The 21836-nt window shown below is 38.6% G+C and overlaps 1 protein-coding gene across 33 annotated transcripts in view; it reads left to right on the forward strand.

Annotated features, from left to right (window-relative positions):
- The window catches only part of LOC135219896 (twitchin-like), a 143004-nt gene that overhangs the window by 62357 nt on the left and 58811 nt on the right, over positions 1–21836 (forward strand). For 28 of the 33 annotated variants that reach the window (XM_064257076.1, XM_064257060.1, XM_064257061.1 and 25 more), the window contains 16 exons: positions 4062–4229; positions 4977–5101; positions 6934–6963; positions 8930–9104; positions 9684–9837; positions 11256–11282; positions 14341–14477; positions 15028–15191; positions 16588–16752; positions 17997–18138; positions 18599–18901; positions 19360–19644; positions 19955–20118; positions 20804–20951; positions 21189–21318; positions 21591–21790. In XM_064257076.1, coding sequence (XP_064113146.1) covers positions 4062–4229; positions 4977–5101; positions 6934–6963; positions 8930–9104; positions 9684–9837; positions 11256–11282; positions 14341–14477; positions 15028–15191; positions 16588–16752; positions 17997–18138; positions 18599–18901; positions 19360–19644; positions 19955–20118; positions 20804–20951; positions 21189–21318; positions 21591–21790 — 2517 coding nt within the window. The remainder of the gene's footprint in view (positions 1–4061; positions 4230–4976; positions 5102–6933; positions 6964–8929; positions 9105–9683; positions 9838–11255; positions 11283–14340; positions 14478–15027; positions 15192–16587; positions 16753–17996; positions 18139–18598; positions 18902–19359; positions 19645–19954; positions 20119–20803; positions 20952–21188; positions 21319–21590; positions 21791–21836) is intronic. The other 5 variants (XM_064257075.1, XM_064257093.1, XM_064257063.1 and 2 more) reach the window with 4 other exon arrangements.

Below are 21836 nucleotides of genomic sequence, written 5' to 3' on the forward strand. Positions count from 1 at the left end.
CAACAACCAATCTTTTTAAATAAATTTAATTAGACTGTGATAATTATATTCGATAATTTTATATGTGAACGGAATGGACTCTCAGAACACGAAGGACGTATTTGCATAGATTTATTATTATTATTATTTTTTTTTTGTTAAAAATGACTGCTGCTTCAGCACTATTAATCTTATAAAGAGTCTTCTCTATCTTTCTGATGACGGCTTTCTCGTTGTTGCTTAGACTGGCGAGCAACGCACCAAAGGGCTTTTAAGTGCTGGAAAGCAAGAGATTGGATGCCTGTGTCTTAAAGCAATTGCATTTCAGCTCAGATGTCCTTGTATAAGAAGCGTTCCTTCGCGTTCAGTCCTCTTACCTTATACACATTTCAGATGAAATGAGTCTAAACCGATCTCTCAACTGATACTGAAAAAAAATATGTTTATTAAATATGAAAAATTTTTCCCTAAATAATATTGTCTGAACATTTATTTATTAGTGTGTAAATCAAGCCACCGAATGACAGCATAATAAATCAGAAGCGCTCACTCCCAAGTCAGTGCTAAATGAGAAACTTGACTGAAACGCCCCGCGATGAATCCAAAAAACCTGTGTTTAAGTAACTCTTTCCGTCGCGTCTCATATCGTCTCTGAATAAGGCTGTGTTTTGATTAAATTCCAGTGTCTCGATACATGTGCGTTCATTAATGCTTTTAATTTACTGTTGGTTCGTTTAGTAGTGTCTGTTGTCTCTTGCATCTCATAGCAAAAAATATATGAGTATGAGAAATGGATGTAAAAATTATCTGGTGCAGATTAGAATGTCTCCTTGTGTTTGGTTAATGGCACCTCATAATTTTTGCTTTGGTAGACAGCTTCTCGTAGAGACTCATAGACACCTTTGGACAACAAATGCGTAATATAAAGTACTGCAGAAGCATTTAGTAGTCATGACACCTAGTAGCGACCGTCGTTTTAATTGGAATGATAATACATCGCGTTGAAAGTGCTTGCATTCGCCTCAGACAGTGGGATTATCTTCAGTGCTATATAAAAAAAAGCCATTATTTGGTGCCTAATATGTAATCTGTGTGAGAATCATTCCACCTTCCCAAGTAAGCACATTCAACTCAAGTATTGCCTCTCGAAGTCAATCCATTAAAACGATGTTGATGAAAAATGCACTAGGTTCAGGAAGGCCTTGCATGAAGCACCAATTTAAAAATAAATATATTTATTATTTTATACGACTTATTAAGATGACACATTTGCTTATAAAAGCGACCTATGTAAATCCTTCTAAACAATGTTTTGTTGCACCGTAGTTGTATATATTCCTTTTTCTACCGAGGATTATAGGAAATTTGAAATCAGGCCTAAATAATTATGTCCAGAGGACTTCCATCTATAATTTCCACAACTCTTTAATAATAGTCATTATTTGTTTTCTACCGGAAAGAAAAAATCCATTTTACAGACCTAGTTACAAGATTTGTAATAAGCTTCAAAAGCTGTATTTGATCTTGATCACCTTCTAAGAATAATCATCAGCTTTCAAAGCTGTTTTGGACAAAGATTAAAGTTGAATGTGAGATAATCATTTTATAATTCAAAGTCATTTCTTTCTTGATTCTCTGGTGATTGTGATAATTTCCTGCTCAACTTGATTTCCCACATGTTTGTGTCTTTTTAGATTTAGATTAAATTTCACGACATTGAAGGCACTTTGGTTTGTGGAAATTTTATAAATAGACATCTATAGAATTCACTCCTTGATAACTTAAAGACATGTGCTCTAAACTTGAAGTTAAACGTGAGTAAATTTAATTTTAAAAAGAAAACAGAATAATAAAGATGGGCTTATTGATACTATTGACCATTTCCATAAAATCCTGTGGTAAGGATCGATGTGCTTTTCTTCTCATCTCTCTCTCTCTATTTTTATTTTATTTACTCCTGCTTCTCCTTCCCCCTCGCGGGAGAAGACGTTGAATGTTAGTCCAGCGTTACGGAACTCATCGTCCACGCGGGCTCTTGGTAGACCTGTCGCTTTCCAGTTGATTTTGATTTTCTCTTTTTTCAGATTTTGTAACACTTGTGAATGAATATAACGCATAGCAATACAGTACCAGTAACACCTACTCACAGATGCATCTTCCAAACACTTACTGACGCATCATCCAGATAACGGCTGCAATTGGATTTGCGTATACGCATATATACCGAGAGTATATATGTGTCATACCCACATTTAGCTTCCTGGTAATACAAGCGCAATTTGCAGGCTGGGTCTGAAGTCACGGTCACAGATTATTTTCATAATTATGATTGGGAGAAATAACATTTTTCAAAAGATTGATAAGAGATAATTGTTTATAATTAGTAATTCTGAGATTTCTTCAGGCCCAGCCAGTGGTAATACTTGCCTGCTAACGCCAAAACGTTCTAGAGTAGTAAACATTGATTTGAACGTTTCCGATCAACTAGATATTAATTTTCTAGAGGAAGCGGAAGAACGTTGACTTGACTTATTTTTACATTAATACGTTTGAAACCATATTTCTTTTTGTTAATTTTTTTTATAAGGTGTTAAAATTCTGTCAGTTTCCTTTCAAATGGGGAATATACTTTTGGTCTCTTTAGATTTATTGATTGAGAGGAGACTATCAAAGTGATGATTTAAAGTTATGTGCAACAGTTTTAATGATTATATAACTCATTATTGTTCTCAATCTATTCTCTTACAGGTCTCTCCTGTACTACTTTGTTTTCATGTGTTCATTTCTCGCGAACAACAGAATAGTTGCACATATTTCTCTGTAGAAAATCTTGCTGATTTGAGAGAATCGTTTTGTAAACAAACTTGACATTTGACAACGGAAATCATTGGATCAGAAACAGAAATACTTAGATGAGACCATCTCTCTCGCCTACAAGTCGCTATCACCTACGAGATTAGATATTACAATTTAATTTCTTGCCTCTCTTTCTCTCTTGACCTTGCCATGATCATCCCACAGCCAAGAAATTAAATGATTATAATATCTAATGTTCAGTCTGCGCTGGAAACCGCTTTCAGTAGACGCTTTGTCATTTCTGTCGCCTAGACTTCTTTTTTTTTTTATCTGGGACCTCGGGACACGAGCATGATTTATTCTGATTTTAGTTTATCTTGCCTACTCTTTCTTTCCGACACTTCTTTTTTTTCGCTTTTCATACAAGTAGTAACTAGCTGCTCGCACGAGCAAGACACTGCGCTGGCACAAGGCCAGCTTTGTCTGACAACAACACAGAGCAGAGATCTTGCTCGAGATCAAGACGAACCTTCACTAAGGCTTGATGCAAGGAAACGAAGTCCTTTTTTTTCATTCACTTTGAATCACGTCAATACTATTAAGAACAAATTCAGACCGTAAAGTATATGAAATAGTCACAAATAACAACACAAGAGTAGAAGCAAAGGCGCGTAGCTATAGTCAGAGGCAAATAACAAAGTTAACAGTGAGTAGGCCTACTCTAGAAACGGCAAGTATGACCTAGATTAGCGCGAATATGCATTGTATGATATTTTGAAGTTCTACACGAGTCACATTTCATAGCTAGTTCCTGCTCTTCGGTCTTATAGAAGACTCTTCAATATACGTATTCCGTTCTTAGTAGATTCAAGAGAGAAAAAATTAAGCATTTTCTTATTACGACTTTGTTAGAGTTAGTGCCCTACATACTGCATGGAAGTACATAAACATGAAACGAAGAAAACACTGATTTTCTACTCTTTATATAAGTGCTAATCAAAATCTGAAACATGCATACGTACATAATGTTAACTACAATCTTAAATGTACACTCATACAATATATATATATATATATACATATATATCTATATATATATATAGATATAGATATATATATTTATATAAATAATGACCTTCACGCTAGGGTTAAACCAAAAACACGACACCTCCAAATCAATTCTAAAAGAACTCGATTATGAAGCAGCTTAATCCGACACAGCCACCGAGCTGTTCGCTTCACTCTAAACTAACACTCACTCGATTCTCCTTCCGCGCCTTCTGCAGGAGGCTGGGCGCAGGTGGCTGAGATCCCTGCGGACGAGCCCACCACCACCAAAATGGAAGACCTCGAAAACAAGAAGCAGTACAAGTTCCGAGTCTCCGCCACCAACAAGATCGGTACTTCCGAGCCGGCTGTGTATCCCAAGGTGATCTTGGCCAAGGACCCGTGGGGTAAGTGTGCTGAGCTGTCTTAAGCGTGACATCTCTCGTTTACTCAGTTATTCGTCACTTTTCATTTATGACATGTCTTCCTTTTAGTCTTGAAATTTGCTACGTATGCTATCTCCTTTTTTTTTTTTTACCCATTTATCCACCACTTTTCATTCTATGCCATCCTTTTTTTATCCTTCAAATTTCATTCTTCAAGTTCTTATCTACTCATTTACTGACCACTTTTCATTTTTTTGTGCCATCCTTTCTTTTCTCCTTCTAATCCACTTTCCAAATTCTATAAGCTCTCATGTATGCCGTCTCTCATTTACTAATTTATTCACCACTTTTCATTTATATTATGCCATCTATTTTAGGCTTTAAAATTCCACTCTTCAGGTTCTATAAGTTCCATCTCTTATTTAGTTATTTATTCGCCACTTTTTGTTTATTTTATTCAATCCTTTTATCGCCTTCAATTTCCACCCTTCAGGTTCCATTTCTTCCATGACAGTTCTCGTGTTTATCGTCAGCAATATAATTTCAATCATTCCCTTCGATCTGAAACTTACCTGTTCATTTATTTTTGTCACTTTTATTGTTCAATTTATTTTTGTCACTTTTATTGTTCAATTTCGATAAATAATGTCTTTATTTAAAGAGATATTAAACCTCAGTGATCTCACAAGGAGAGGGAAGAATCTGTTACAATGGCTGGTAGTACTAACCCCCTATACAGTTACAATAATCGGTCTTACCATCTTGCAGACGAACCTGGCAAGATCCTGACGGTGGAGATCAACGATTGGGGTCCTAACCACGCTGACCTGCGTTGGTCTCGGCCAGAGACCGACGGCGGTGCTCCTATCACTGGCTACATCATCGAGTTCAGGGTAGGTCTCGATCGGTCTCCTCTCCTGTCTACCTCACGTACTTCTTATCTGTCTCTTCGTCTCACTTCGACTGTTGGTTCAAGAATCTTAGACTAATAGAGCATTGTTAGTAGGCACAATTGATCAGCTCTGTGTTTCATGTATAACAGTTTCAGTGATACAAAAGAAGTTGCTTTAGATTTCGTTTAGTTCTCGTAGTGCCATGTAGCTACAGGCTTGATACCAGGCGTCCTGCTTGAAGCCGAATGAATAGGTCCAGAGTTAAAATAAGGTTGCTTTCAAATATATCTTGGAAGGGACGACAAGAAGATCTCGTTATTTTTAAGGTTTTACGGGATGATTTTTGCCGTCTCAAGATTTGACTCTGGGCCTTTCCAAAACATTGCTGTAAAATGTACGTTTCATTATTTCGTCCGTCGTGAGTTATATCATCTGGCTTCGAAATTATTTGTAACGATCGTGTAATTAGCAGTTTAAGTTAAGCCTCTGATTCTGCAGCTTCATTATAGTTTACTTTCAGCAATTAATAAATGTTTTAGCTATATAATGATGCCATGTTATGAGTTGAAGACTGATATGATTATTGCTTAGGGCAGTCTTTTTATAAGTACTTTTCTTTTATTTCTTTTATACTCACATCTCCTTTTTTTGCTTTTCCTTTCCGGAGTTTTGTTTTATAATCTCGTATATCATTTGTGGATGTCCATGAGTAGATTAGCGAGTGTTTGATCATTCATACACTTGTGTTCTGCTAATTTTTTTTTTTTTTTTTTTTTGTTCTGCTTGTCAGCATGACGTCCGTTTTTTCTTAGTATCTGACAATCAGCAGTGTCTTTTAGTACCTTTATCTCTAACTTCTCTTATTTTCCCTCATTCTCTTCTTCTTATCATTAAAATTCACATGTACTTTCATTTTGTTTTCATTAACGCCAAAATGGCAATACATTTGAGTCAGTGTCTCTCCAAAAACATTGTTTCATTTGAACTTATTGTTTGTAAATACGACGAAGTGAACATGATGACTCTAGTTCTTAGTAAAGATTTTAGTTATTATTGTTATTATTACAATAACGCTTACAATCACAACGTAAGTGTTCACTGACCTATTTAATTATTTTTTTATGGTGCACTAATTCTCCCATATACATAGAGTCTGTGTTGCCATATATTTCTGATGTTTACTCCTTGTTCAATAACTTGTTCAGTTCAAGACTCTAATGTCCTCAGTCTGGTCAGCTTCCTGTGCAGTTTTATCGTCCAATGCTTTATTTTCCATTTGGTTTCGCCCAATTTTACTTTTTCATCTCGTTATGTTTTATTTTTTCGTTTCCCTGCCTTGCAGTGTCGTTTTTTTTTCTCCACCATTTTACCGACTTTCATTTTTTCCCCTTTTCTCCTACCTACCATTTTACTTTGTCACTTTTCTCTCCTTTTTCTTTTCTGTTTTGTATTTTCCTTTTATCCTTCTGTCGGCGAACCTGCCTTTGTGTGTGTTTTTTTTATGGCGTTTTCCCTTTTTTTTTAAATTTTCATTCTCCTGACCAGGTTGAGAAGCAGTGCATTATGAATGTTCAAAATGCATTTCGAACCAACATATAGACATCCAAGTCAGACTTTGTGTAAATCTCGTGAATGTATATTATTATGAGTCCAATATGAATGACAGATATATATACACGATTATAAGCGAAATCAAATGGGTATCATCATTATTAAAAACTCCAACAAATGGGATAAAAAAAATCGCTATGTAATTTGTGGATGTCCATATGTTCGTTCGTCCTTTAGATGTACCCACGTGACCTAATTAACATTTTGTGATCGCTCTGCAGACCCGAGCCATGCCCGAGGGAGGAGAGGTGGTAAGAGCACTGTCCAAAGAATGGGTTTGGTACTGGTTTGATGATGAGGCTCTCGTGCCACTTCAAACTCAGCCTTAGAATACGTCTGCAAAAGGTTCCTTTTCGAAAGCCAAGGGCAGAACGCAGAGTTTTGCACTCCGTTTTCTATACGTTGAATCTTGGGGGAACTAAAGTCTTTTGGCTTCGAACTGATTTTGGACAATCAAAAGCATCAATTTCTTGCACCCTTGCTTTTTAGAATATCATCCAGTTACGAACTGCTCCATGAGCAAGAGTCCGTGCTGGTATAAAGCCAGCCCAATCAAAAACAATGCATCATCCAGAATCATTTGTGATCTGTCGGAAAATGAACCTCATTGCAATATTCTATAAGGCCTGAATTTGTGGGTGGCACCTGAACTGAGCTGATTATGGTAAAATATGGAAAGAATTCTCCTAGCTGCATTTAGCCAAGCAAGATATGTCTCTCCACTCCTGCACCAGAAAACAAATACATTAGTGATCCCACTACATATATTTATTTTCTCGTTGCAGACACGCCCCATAAATACTTCGTAGAATCCAGTAAATCTTAACACAAGTTTCGATTCATTTAAGTAAAATAAAAAGTATCCTAGTCCACGTAAACAAACGGCTTTTTGGCTCTCATACAGACTAACAAAGTAGTTTTGTAGCACACATAGCCTTTCATAAGACTGTTAAAAAGAATGTATCTTCTGATCTAAATAAAAGATTGAAGTCTCCGCATAAATATATATACATATAAAAGTAGAGATATTGTGCGCCTCCTAAGAATCTGCCACACACAGATGCACAGAAGCATTCTGGTTAAGTTTTCGTCTAAAATCTCCAGGCGTTTAAAATCTTAAATATGGCCTCTGTTGCCAGGGGCGTCGCTCTGTTTTGACGCAACCTAATCTGATAAGTCTCATCTTTGTATGAATCTTGTAACCAAGCAGAATTTCCGATTCAGTCATAAAGACAAAGAAGTTAAGGAAGTAGTCACCAATCATTTTTGCCCTTACTGAAGTCAGCCCCAAGTGTTTGGAGTTGTCTTGTATGTCTTCTAGACATGATAATCTTTTCAAGTTTGAGTATGTTAAGAAAAAAAAATTTATTTTACTCCATCGCCTCAGAATTATTATACCTCTACTTGATATTTATCTAAGTTAACATCTGAGACATCATCATCTTATATATAAACAACATATGTATTCCTAAACATTTTAAATACAAACATTGGAGAACAGTCTTGAAAATGAGGCCGCAACATTTTCAGACGACTCCAAGGTAATGTTTGATTTAACGTTTACTTTCCACCTGGATAACTACTTGTCCATATGACTTCAGATCACCCACGGCAAAAATGACGGAAATTTTGCTTCTCGACAAATTCACTTTCTCTGTTTAAATAAATCAGCTGCCATGCAGTTATTAACAGATTGTGTTTATACAGTAAGTATCGATATCCAATTTTCCGTAAGATTAAATAATTTTATTTACATATTTTGTGCATATATAGTCACACATGTATATATTAGCTTATATAATGTATGCAGTATATGCATGTGTATATATATGCATTATCTAAATAATATCATATAGCCTCAAAATTCAACCAAACTATATTCATATATGCAAATCCTTTGGATTAACTTTTAAAATGATCACACCGATCATATTACTAGACATATATTTTCTCAAATTACTCCTTGTATATTTCACAAGACAAAAAGAAATATTAATCATAAATATGAAACAAGTTGAAACAGAATTGTACCTTAACAACCCATCCCGAATGACCCTGAAGCCCCCCCCCCCCCTTTCACCAACCCCCCGCCCCTATCTGCCCTGAGAGTGTTGTTGTCCCTTTTTCCACGAAACGGTTGTTCGCTTGAAAGAAAGAAAGAAAAAAAATCACCACTCCTGAGGCATTCCTAATCGGTTGCGTCCTATCCACCAACAGGACCGCTTCAGCGACTGGTCCAAGGGCATCGAGATTCAAGGCGACGTCCTTGAAGGCACGATCCCAGACCTCAAGGAAGGCAACCAGTACGAGTTCCGCATCCGAGCTGTGAACAAGGCTGGCCCTGGCGAGCCCTCTGATCCCACCAAGCCGATCCAGGCCAAGCACCGATTCGGTAAGGACACTTTCAACAAACTTTGATTATGATAGAAGTCTAATTTTTTTAAAGTTTACTTAGATTTCATGAACTTCAGGTGTTACGTCACAGCTTCTTATGTCCTCAGACTTAATTTTAGATATGACAGGTCAATGTTTGTCGTCAAATCTGCCTGACACAATCACGTTTTACTTTCCTAATATGCATAGGTAGTGAGGCCCTTTAGACCCATTCGTCTCTTATGCTCTTCAGAATAAATACTCATCATCTTTTCACCTCATCCCTAGACGCCTCAGTGGCGTAGTCGGTATGGTGTTGGCGTGCCACCTCGGTAGCCGCGAGTTCGATTCTCGACCATTTCACTGAGGAGTGAGAGATGTGTATTTCTGGTGATTAGAAGTTCACTCTCGACGTGGTTCGGAAGTCACGTAAAGCCGTTGGTCCCGTTGCTGAATAACCACTGGTTCCATGCAACGTCAAAACACCATACAAACAAACAAACAAAAACCTCATCCCCCTGTACCTCCATTTCATTCTAAACTGAGACAGGACACAAGACTCAGCCATGTAAACCTAACCTCCTTTTCCCCCTTCCAGTGAAGCCATACGTCAAGAACAAGGATGAGTTCAAGAACATCGTCATCAAGAAGGACAAGATGTTCAAACTGGACGTCAAGTACGGTGGTGAACCCGAGCCCACTGTCATGTGGAAGAAGGATGAGAAGGAAGTCATCCCTGACGAATCCCAGAGGTGAGACTCCAAAGAACGAAGGGTTGTTTTCTTAGGGAATGGAATGGAATGGAATGGAATGGCAAAAGCTCGACTGGGAATGAAAGAATGGTAATTGGAAACAATTCCAACTGTTTCAAAGATGGACTTGTGATTTTCTTTGTGAAAGGTGTAGTATTTACAAGACTGAATTTGAGAACTGAAGACAGAATATGCAACATAATGGGGAGCTGATCATTTTAATCTTTGTCATTTAAGACATGAAAGACGCCTCACTTCAGAGCAAAATGCTGTCATCTATTAATCATGTTCATCTTGAAATGATATTTAAGTACACCATATACAGCAAAATGTAAATGTTTTTCGGAGTGGAGTGACCTAATGATAGTGAATGCTTGTATAGATATGTTGTTATTTTGCATTCAAAGATGATAGAAAATATTATTTGCAAGCCAGAAAGGATGTACGTCACCACTTTTGAATGAGAGCTATCATTGTAAGAGCGAGTGTGCTATTTATTATGTCAATAAATGGATTTTTTACTGTTTGTTGCAAAGTAAGTGAGGTTAAATATATTCCAAAGACTTCACGAAGCAAGACTTGCAAGATGCACACTACTGGAGGACCATAATTGCAAAGAGATTATAAGTATATATTAAGGGATAGACCATAGAAAAGAAAGAGATAATCCACTACTTGAACTTAGATGGAAGTTGTATTTTAATGTTTTATTGTGTACCCTTCATACCCTTTGAAATGAATTGACTCATAAGACAAATGTTTAGATGTTACATTTCAAGCCTTGTGGTCAACCCTTTCATCCTCAAGAGTAAATTCACTTAAAAGTCAAACGCTTAGAGTGCCGTTGCAACCTTTGTATAATTCACCCTTATTCCCTTGGAAGTAAAGATGCTTTGAAGTCAAATCAAAAAACAAAAAATCAACCCAGGACTGCTTGTCTACTCTTAACTTCCGAAAGTATATTGACATCCATTGAGCTTTCTTATATCAATGACCTTATATTTATACATTTCTATATACAAGGTACTGAAGTACCACTTGTATTTTAACGCACCCTGAACTAATCCAAACCTTTCTAAGACTGACGAACCGTCCGAACAGGATTGTCATTCAGTGTTATGAAGTCTGGGACGATTTAAGATGACCTTCACTGTGACCAAGACAATTTTATTTCGTGCTTTTCACTGTTATGAATTCGCAGACGCGCCAAAAACGGCCTTCACTGGGACCAGACGCCCAAAGGGACCCTTCACTTAGAATCATGACCTTTTTTTTTCCCATGAAGGAGTGTCCCATTCACTGTGCAATGACCATCCTGTTGATAAACTTGCAGATCTTTAAAGGATATATCCTATAAACCAGTTTAGAGAAAGGCTTCTCAGTGTCCTGATTATAAAGACTCACCGTTTTTATTGCAGGCTCCCCGAACCTTACAACATCAACAGGTGACTGAAAAAGGAAACAATTAAAGAATGGTTCCTTCTAAGACAGAATAAAAAGTGCTCAGTGTATCAGTTAGGCCTCGCAACCTACACTGAAATCCTTTAGAACTTTCTAACCTATTTTTTTTCTATGTATGTCTGATTTTTTTCCTCACCGCATCATTTTCATCTAATGGTATTTTAGAAAATTCACACTACTGAAATTTTATGATTTTCATTTCAATTTTCGTTAGTGTTTTTAATCCTTTTGTGAATTATTTGTTTTGTTACATATATATATTACCCCCATAACACAACAAGTATTGCATCATCAACTGTTTTTTTTTTTTAGAATGTAAAACTGAAGAGAAGGCCACTTTTATTCTGTCTTAGACAAAACTTTCCCTGTACCAAAATAATGACCCGGTTCTTATATATTTTTTTTCTCTCTTTGCTTTTTGGAGTACAGTTAACATTCCTTTCACTTTTCTCTTCCAACACTTTCTTGAGCACTCTGTTTATATTTTTGTTTACACTATATGCGGATTGTTTTCCTTAGCAATCTGCTTTCTTGCATTAGAATTCATTTTATCAGTAGATTAATAGCAAGGAGAGAACTTACAGAATGGCCTTACAAGTGAATAAGAAGACATCACTTACGATACATGCCTGCCATAAATTTGCATATGTATTCTCATACTTAGTAATATGTATACGTATGAAACTATATATATATATATATATATATATATATATATCATATATCTATATATATATATATATATGTATGTATATATATATATATATATATATATATATATATATATATATACATACACTTTGCATTGTGATATGTATAGTTTTCTGCAAGGAGCTTCATGCAAGTGTCAGTTATCAAAACTTGAACGGGCAGGCACCATTGTCTTATTCTTTCTCTGGAGCCACCCCCTGATAAGGAGATTGTTAAGAAAGAACTGTGGAAGTTGATGCAATGTCATTTGTGACTCATTCACGGAAGTTCTCTCCTCCTTGTAGTAGATCTTTCAGTAATGATAAACTGCTGCGACGTTTTCTTTTCGTTAGAAAGAAATCGTTTTAATATTCTGCTTGTCGGAACATGCGACGACTCAGAGGTAAAAGACGATTGGTTTCTCCCCAACTCCATTTTCCAGTCTAAATGAGCCTTAGGTCCCACCTTAGGGCGATCACGGAGCGCAAACATACACAAGTGGGACATTTGTCGAGAGAACTTTGGAATCTCGAGTGACAGGGGAGGTCTTATAGTACATCCGATCTTGATGTCCATGATTACATAATTCGAGGTTGATGTGACGAACACCTCGCATTACTAATCTGAACATATGTGGATGTGACTCGAGAAATACTGCCAGTACTGCATATATATATATATATATATATATATATATATATATATATATATATATATATATACTATACATTATAGCTTACCAATTTATGCAATGTGCCTAATACCTCCTATAAAAGATATTTTCAGAGTATCGAACCTCTGGATTTGATCCTGTTGACGACTAGGTCTTTGCAAACATTCAAGTGACAAACAAAAAAGAGTAACTAAAGTAAACGTCTAAGGCAACGATGCATTTTATAATCTGATAATATTAGAAAATGCACAAACAGTCACCTGACTGCTTCAGTGCAGCTGGAATTCAAAGGGCTCTTTTAGCAGATGAGGAAATGGAGTTGCCTCACTTAGAAGAAGCCATTGCTATTTTACACTCTCAGTCTCTCGTTAGAAGCGTGTTGCATGTCATGTGATTACATTTAGAATGTCTATATTTTAAGTTGATTATGATTTATGTAGGTTTGTATAGATAAGCTTCATTTCATTTTGGTTTCGCACATTCTCTTCTTGATAGACGTCACGTAGCAGGAAGCTCCCAACCGCGAAATGATTTCTGACAAGCCCAGAGCCATTTCACTTTGGAAATCCTTGAAGCGCAGATATCATAGAGAGAGCACTGACAGATTTCCATTCCACTTTCGACGCCTAACCGTCCCCCTGAGGCTTTTGTTTTGATCCTTTCTCAGCATGTAGCAGTTGTACTGTAGAGAAGTAGCGGCCATTTGATCAGGCTGTGTCGAATTCCGCGGACAGTTCTGTAGAAGATGAAATTTGAGATAATACGCGTTCACACTGCATGCATTCTACTGCTATTTGTACTGTTGGCACCTGCATTAATGAGGACCGCGTCCATATGACGGGGTTTGATTAACAGTTCAGTTCAGTGCAAAGATAGAATACCATAGAATTAGGTCAAAAGTGCATAGAGAAATTCTTTATTGGCGGTAGTGGACGTTAGCCGTTTTGCACGTTCATCAGTCATACATTCTTCTTCTACTTATTCAAATCAGTATTCATGAAACTTACGTCAGTAACTCCCTGACCCATTAGATCTCTCTAGATCCGTGACGGCATTCCATCAGAACATTTAACTGGTCGAGTTACTTGGTTGTTGATCATGTCAGTCTTCTTGATAATAATGGATGGACGTTTTAACTCTTCCCCTTTTAGAAATTTCTCTCACGAGTCTCAATTCCTCCGTCAGTTATTCCCTGATTAGGACGACATGGACATCCTGTGCTATTGTTTCGTCTAAGTCTGTCGAAGCCGTGATTGATTCAAGAAATCCTACACCCAAACAGACGTACTATTCCTTTGTATCTTACACCCTCAGAGCTGAATATTCTTGTACACATCGCAAACCCGCAGCCAACTGATCGAGTTTCCTTTCTGCGGAATAGATCAAAGTCACTGCTTGTCAGATTCATTCTGTCCCTCCGCTCTCAACCCCAGCCCTCACTGCTTCTGCCTCGAGAACTGTCAGTTTTCAATGATCAAAATCGCTTCGATGATGACCCCCTTCCCCACCCGCCACCCCCCCCACCCCCCTCCTACATCAAGTTCTCCCTCCTGTTTCAGCGCCGTTTAGGTAGCCTACCAAGAACAGCATTTTTATTTCAAAGTATGATAGACTAAGTATTATGGCCATCCTAAACCAGGCCGCTTCTCTGTTTCTGACCGCTCCTCTTGCATACGTAGGATCACCATCGAACAGTTCGAGAGGAACACTGTGTTCACTCTGAGGAAGGGTGTTCGCTCCGATACCGGCAAGTACAAGCTCGTCCTGACGAACTCCGTAGGCACGTGCGAGGAAGAGGCCGACATCGTTGTTCTTGGTGAGTCGACGAGTCCTAGGTGCTTGGAGTTACTCCTCGAAATTGTGTTCCTTAGTTACAATGATAATTACACTAGTAATGATAATAGTCTTCATTTTCAGCACGAGGCCGTAATCGTAGAATATACAAAGTAGAGGCATTACAATAACACACAAACTAGATATATGAGTTAAGGTGATAAAAATGATAATTGTCAATGTCCACACAGTTGCTGAGGTAGTGGTAGAAAAAATTAGTTATATTAGTGGTAGTGGCAGTATTATTATTGAGAATAAAATCTTCGATTGAGTTAGACTGGTGAGGTTCTAAAATCGTGTAAGCAAGGAACATAGTATTGAAACGCTGGTTCAGTTTATTATATCATTTGCTGCCGCGTGGAATGTAAGAAATAGCTTAGATTTCTCCTTATAAACTTACAATCTAAGATTCTTCTAAGAGAAACTCTCGTGATAAATATCTGTCGTTGAACTATGATTTCGACCATTTGGTGTGCATTTCGAAACGCAAATCTTTCAAGAGCAATCGCTTCAAATCTCCACTTCCTCTGCAGGCAAGCCAGCCCGTCCGGAGGGTCCCCTGTTCCCAGACGAGATCAGGGCCGACCACGTCAAGCTCAAGTGGAAGAAGCCCAAGGATGATGGCGGTTTACCTATCGAGGGATACGTCATTGAGAAGCTGGACCTGGATACAGGAAACTGGGTACCAGCAGGCGAGGTAAGATATGCCCACTTTTCCGTCCCCTTTTAGGCTGACAATTTGGTATGTGGATATGCTCGTCTTTGCCTTACTCTCTCAAAAGTCCAGTGGCCCCTTTTTTCTTCCAGGTTATGTGTCGCTGTTTGGTCTTTTTATCCACAAGGTTCTTGAGATTAACTTAGATTTTGTGAAAATTAATTGTTTCTAAGTTTCATGACGCTCTGGCCAGTCCCAGAGCACTCATGAAGCAGCAGCACTGACTCCAGAGAAAACCTTTGCATCAATTACGGCTGAAATAAAAAATAAAATAAATTAAAATGTCATATCTTGCCTTATAATTGAGGCCGCACCCCGTCTCAGTATTGAGTTTATTAAATCATTATAATGAAATGTCTTCTAGACTAAGTAAAAAGCTAAAATCCTATAATGACTGATAGTTTTCTACAGATTAACTTAAACCATAAAAATAAAACACTGTTCCTATGCATTTGAAATGAATCATGGTAATATACTTAAGGTTTTTAGATTAGATGCAAGTTAACAATAAAGATAATCATATTAGAATGGAAATAATTTACGTTCTTATGAACTAAAATTAATAATTGTCTAATTATACACCACCTAGGTTAAACCTCATAAACAATTATTAGATTATTTACAGTTAATAATAGATCTGTTTTCGTGTTCGTTCCTGATTTAAGAAATGGGAAATAATCCTCATTCAAGACTTTTACAGTATTTTAAGCACATAATAAAGAAATTAATACCACCGTCTGATATCCTGCTAACATTTCTTCAAACCATACGTGTGTTGATGTTTTTCTTAATGTTTTCCCCCAAAAATCTGAGCATACAATTGTTATCAGTATTTTTAGTAATAGTACGATTGGCCTACAAATTACTGTCTTTTGGTTTCTTTCAGTACTTTGTGCATATTGCACTGCAGTCTGATGATTACAGTGCTAAGTTACTCTTTTTGCCTTGTAATAAGCAGAGATACAAGACAGTACTATGTAATCCAATTGCATATACTAGTTATACCTTCTTCCATCAAAGCAATCATCTCATTCCTTGCCACTCGAGGCTTGTTACAAGAGCATTTTTCTGGCTTCTGTTAGCATTTGGCCACAAGAGTATTCTGAAAAAAAGCGAAAAGCAAATTTTTATTATTATTTTGTTCATGACCAAAGTTACTTGGGTACACTAAAGTCGAGGTAGATGTGTGCCATGATGTTAAAAGACGCCAGAAAACGTGCCTCTGTGACAACTCCTGCGGACAGTAACCAGCAGCAAGAGGCGCTGGCGTTACCTGTCCGAGAGTGCCACGGACGGGAGTGCCGAGAGGAATTCCCTCCTTTTGTGTCTGTGTCGACCCCGTTTGACCCGCTCCCTCTCACCCGTCTCCACCTTGCAGTACATTGAAGTGCCCGTGAGAACCACCATAAAAGAGACATATCCCCCTCCAAAGAAAAAGGACTCCAAGGGTGAGAGAGATTCCTCCAGAGATGGCAGGAACTCCAAAAATTTTAAAGGTCCCCTTTTTGATAAGGATGACACGGAGTTTGTGGTAAACGTTCAGGTATCCATTTTTTCTCCTAGAGGTGACGCTTTCATGCATTTTTTTCTTTTTTTTATGATTTCCTTTTTTGATCGTTCCTTATGGAGGAGCTTTCTATAATTTGTTGGTATTTTGTAAGCTTTTGTCTTCCCCGATTATCAAAAGAGGTATACAGCAGCTGGTGAACCCTTTGCCCAAACATGTATATTTGGAAGAGCATTTCTATTTGGAATGGATTCTGGGTCTCAAATATAGTATATACTAAGAATTTCTTAGGCTGATCTGATATGTTTAGTAATATCACTTGAATTGACTGCATTCTTTTGAATTGATAAGTCACGTTTTATGATCATGAAAAATTGTCCAGACCCATAATATATTTTGAATGCAGAAAGCCAAATAATGACGAGAAAATTGGCAGGAAAAATCCAACCCAAAACGAAATGCTCTTCCCTGCTTTTCCTGTACATACAGCCATCCTTTGCCAGTACAGCCGTCGGAAACACTGTATGATGAAAAGTAGAGTACCATCGCCAATTGTTGATGCTGGTATTGGTAGCATTGGCTTAAACGTAGACACTGATTTATTCATTACAGGTACATTAACTACTAACCCTCTAAAATGAAGATGAAGATCCTGTATTCCTGTGAATTTGATAAAGACCACCTCACTCGTAGCTTCTTTCCTGAGCTACTTTTAATTTCATTGGTATTTATAGAATTAACCAAATACTAACCACTTTCAAGAAGATCCCCTTCCCCCTCAACCTCCGCCCCCAACCCCACCTTACCCCACATTGTAAACATACACCCCTTTACCACATGTGATTCATTATTTTAAATCATTAACTGCACCTTTAAACACTCATAAAAAGATTACATCCTACGTTATTGAAACTTTTGACGACAGTCATAACAGTGATTTCCAGTGGAAATATAAAATGATTTATTGGAATTCTAAACCATCATATTACACTATTTTAAATGTTAAAAGGCGTTTTGAAAGCTGCAATCCATGTAAACAGTTCAGGCACGAACGAAAGTGTTTTTCCTTCATTAATTACTATCTGACATGATATATTTTCTCCCTCATGACCGTCTAAGAATATGTTTCCTCACCAATCGAACACCCAAAATTCCTCCCCCTCGTTAATCGTCACCTCATCATCCCCCTTAAAGTCAATGACGTCATCACGGCCGAAGCCGTGAATCGCCGTCGACGAATCCTGGGAATATTCACCCTACGATTCCCTCTCCCATCTCAGATTGGCCCCGAGAAGGAAGAGTTCACGGTCGAGGGCCTGACGCCCAAGAAGAAGTACAAGTTCCGCGTCAAGGCTGTCAACAAGGAGGGCGAATCGGAACCTTTGGAGAATGACGAACCTATCACGGCTCGCAATCCTTACGGTGAGTCTACTTACACACACATACACACACACACACACACACACACACACATATATATATATATATATTATATATATATATATATATATATATATATCATCGACCATACTGTATTTTCAACAAATGTATGAATGTGTGATTATGTAGAATGCACACTCATAGGTGTTTAGCGCGTATTATTTGCAGATTTTTTTTTATTAATATGGGATTATAATCTTATTTGATATTTTAGTAACAACGACGTTATTTTATCTTTGCAATAAAGGAGCATCTTCATAATCAAAGATCGGACATTACCCTACAAATCATAATGTGACATTTTCTTCTTCAAAAATGGAAACTTGTACCTCAGTTTTTCTTTTGCACATTGACACCGAAGAAGACATCCTCCTGCAAGCCAACGGTATTTTGCAAGACTGTTGTTAACCAATAACCTAAACCACTTCTCACACCCTTGCAGATGAGCCAACTCGTCCAGGTAAACCGGAAATCATCGACTACGACAACACGATGGTCGTTTTGAGATGGACTCCCCCGGAGAAGGACGGCGGCCGCCCCATCACTCACTACCACGTCGAAATCAAGGACAAGCACTCCCTTGAGTGGAAGGAAGTCCTGCAGACCCCCGACACCAAGTGCGAGTGCACTGTGCCCGACCTCAAGGAGGGAATGGTCTACAATTTCAGGGTCAGAGCTGCCAACAAGGCCGGTGTGGGCGAGGCTTCTGAACCAACAGAAAACCATCTCTGTAAACATAAGAATAGTAAGTGGATTTGGCGCCCTGTTTGAATGTTTTTTTTTCACACATCTGAGCGGCTGATTTATTTCGGAAAATGTTAATGGAACGATTTAACTTTATAGGAGAATGGCATGAGTTAATTATTTAAAGTATTTTGTCCCTGGTAGTCTTTGTCATTCAACGATTGAATATACATTATGGATGACAAAATTCCTAGTATCTCCTGGATGAATATTCAACAAATGAACGCCTACCTGTAATTATAACTTTGAAACAAGATTATTTAAGCAAGCCCCAGTTGTATCTAAGCTTTGGCATAGAAGCACAATGAACGGAGTCAACGAAACTCCTTCTCTTACAATTTCGAGAGAAAACTGATAAACCTGCCCATTCAGTCACGTGTCGGTGTTATCACCAATGAGAGTAGAAGACTCGGCAAATGAACAAGAGGACTTCAGCTGAAACCCGTTTCTCTTCCTCAGGAAAGCCTCGCATTGACCGCAACGGCTTCAAGACGGTGACCATCAAGGTCGGCCGAAGCCACAAGTGGGCCGTCGACTACATCGGCGAGCCAGACCCGGAGGTCCTGTGGTCGTGGAGGGACAACATCCCCCTCTCCAACAGCGAGAAGATCCACATCGAGAACACCGACCACCACACCGAGTTCTCCATCACCAACGCCACCAGGAAGGACGCCGGGCTGTACACGCTCAAGATCGAGAACCGCAATGGGTCCGACTCCGAGACCGTCGAGTTGGTTGTTCTCGGTGAGTGTCTGTATTGGGGACGTTCAAGTTGCCGAGAAAAAATCCACTTCTTTCATGTGTAGTTGCCTCGATATGTTAGATGATGTGCGCGAGACCATTTTGGGTATTTGTGTAATGCTATGTGTTTTTGTTATGAATCAGGAGCAATTGCTTTGAGGGCTTTAGGTGATCATATCAAGTTAGATGATTTTTCATCCTTAGGTAGTTTATAAGACCGTACAGATAAACGTTTATTGTCATACCAGAAGCAGCTTTGCTCTGAGTCTTCCGCTGTTAACCTTGAAACCTGACGTAAATGAACTCCCCGCAGGCAAGCCCAGTAAGCCCAAGGGTCCCCTGGATGTGAGCAACGTCCATGACACGGGCTGCCGCCTGAAGTGGGAGAAGCCGGAGGATGACGGCGGAATGCCCATCAAGGAGTACGAGATCGAGAAGATGGACTTGGCTACTGGCAAGTGGGTCAGATGCGGGAAGGTGGGTTAACCGAAAGTTTTAAAAAGCAACAGTCACTGATAAATAATTCAAAGTCTCCGCGCTTAAAAAACCTAAAAAAGCAAAGACAAAACACTAATGTAAAAGGAAACCTTTTTAAAATTGTAAATCTGCTGTTCTCACGTTATTTCAGAACTTTTTCTCCTACTCTGTTTCCGCCCGGAATACAAAACAGCGGCTCAGTCGCGTTTTCTGTTGACGCTCTCTTAGCTTTGTTTTTTCTGCTGTATATTCCATGCCTTTCGGTGTCTTTCACACGCGTCTCTCTCTTTTCATATACAAGCTCAGATCATTGCTCACAATTTTTTTCTGTCTATTTTTATACTAACTCCTCTTTCCGCTACTACCAAGGTACAAAGCAAGACTTTGGTATCATTGTGCCATCTCTCCCGAGACTCCAATGCCTGTCAAAGGAAAGTTGATTATGAGTGGAATTCGGAGGCATTCTGTTCCATGAATGATCGACTTTCCCCGTTGGCTTCTTCTTCTTCAGTAGCAAATTCTGCTTTGAATTAGAATAAAGCAGGTTGTAAGAAAGGAAACAAGACTTCGGATCTCCATTTCCTGAAAGGCAGAGGAATCTTGGGGGAGATGATGCACACACACTCGAAAATCTCATCTTGATCCATGTTTTTCTCTTCGCTTTCTCCCCCTCCCGTTCCCTTAGTGCCCTGGAGCAACCGTTCCTCCATACTTTAACGTGGAGGGCTTGGAACCCGGCCACCAGTACAAGTTCAGAGTCACTGCCAACAACGACGAAGGAGATTCTGAACCTCTGGAAGCTGATCAAGCCATTTTGGCTAAGAATCCATTTGGTGAGTCCACTGGTCCATGTTCATGTTTGTCAGTTTTACTCCACTGATCACGACAATGTATCATTTTTCTTCTCATTCTTTGTCAAGTAATCTCAAAACAAAAGCGAACTATATACTTTGATTTAATTGATATACATACAAACCACACAATAATAAAAACTTTTGCCACTCTTTAAAATAATTCCCTTAGTCTTCATCTCTCATGTCATTAATTGCCTCGTTCTGTCACTTCTCCAGACGTTCCGTCTGCCCCAGGACGCCCAGAGATCACAGATTATGATGACAAGTCTGTCGACCTGAAGTTCACTGTCCCCGAGTCTGACGGTGGTGCTCCCATCCAGAAGTACATCATCCAAAAGAAGGACAAGTGAGTTTCAACTCTAGACTTTATGAAGTCATCGGTCAAGGTTCTTTAAACGTCTATGTATTTCATTTACTTGACGTTGTGTTAAAGAGCAACTCCGATATAGATTAGATAATATGACAGTTTACGTGTTTCACATGCAGTCTCTTCTTACGGTACTGACGAAATATAGATTCCTCCGCCTTCAGATGAGTGCCTCCAAGTGCTTCTCTATGCTAGTGAACGATCGTCGTCGTTGTATAGGAGGCTAAAACGCCATTTTCTTCCTCACACAGGTTCATGCCAGACTGGGAACCCGCAGCGGAGGTGAAGCAGGATGTCACCACTCCCCTGAAGCCTGGCACTCCAGTCGAGGCTAAGGTCGGTGGTCTGAAGCACCGAGCAGAGTATCAGTTCCGCGTCATTGCCGTCAACAAGGCCGGAAATTCACCAGAATCAGAGCCAACTGATTACCACCTGGTGAAACACAAGGCTTGTAAGTAGATGCAGTCGTTTATTGCTGGTGAAAAGTGGAATAAAAG

Source organism: Macrobrachium nipponense, chromosome 1 (genome assembly GCF_015104395.2).
Source record: "Macrobrachium nipponense isolate FS-2020 chromosome 1, ASM1510439v2, whole genome shotgun sequence".
NCBI classification, from domain to species: domain Eukaryota; kingdom Metazoa; phylum Arthropoda; class Malacostraca; order Decapoda; family Palaemonidae; genus Macrobrachium; species Macrobrachium nipponense.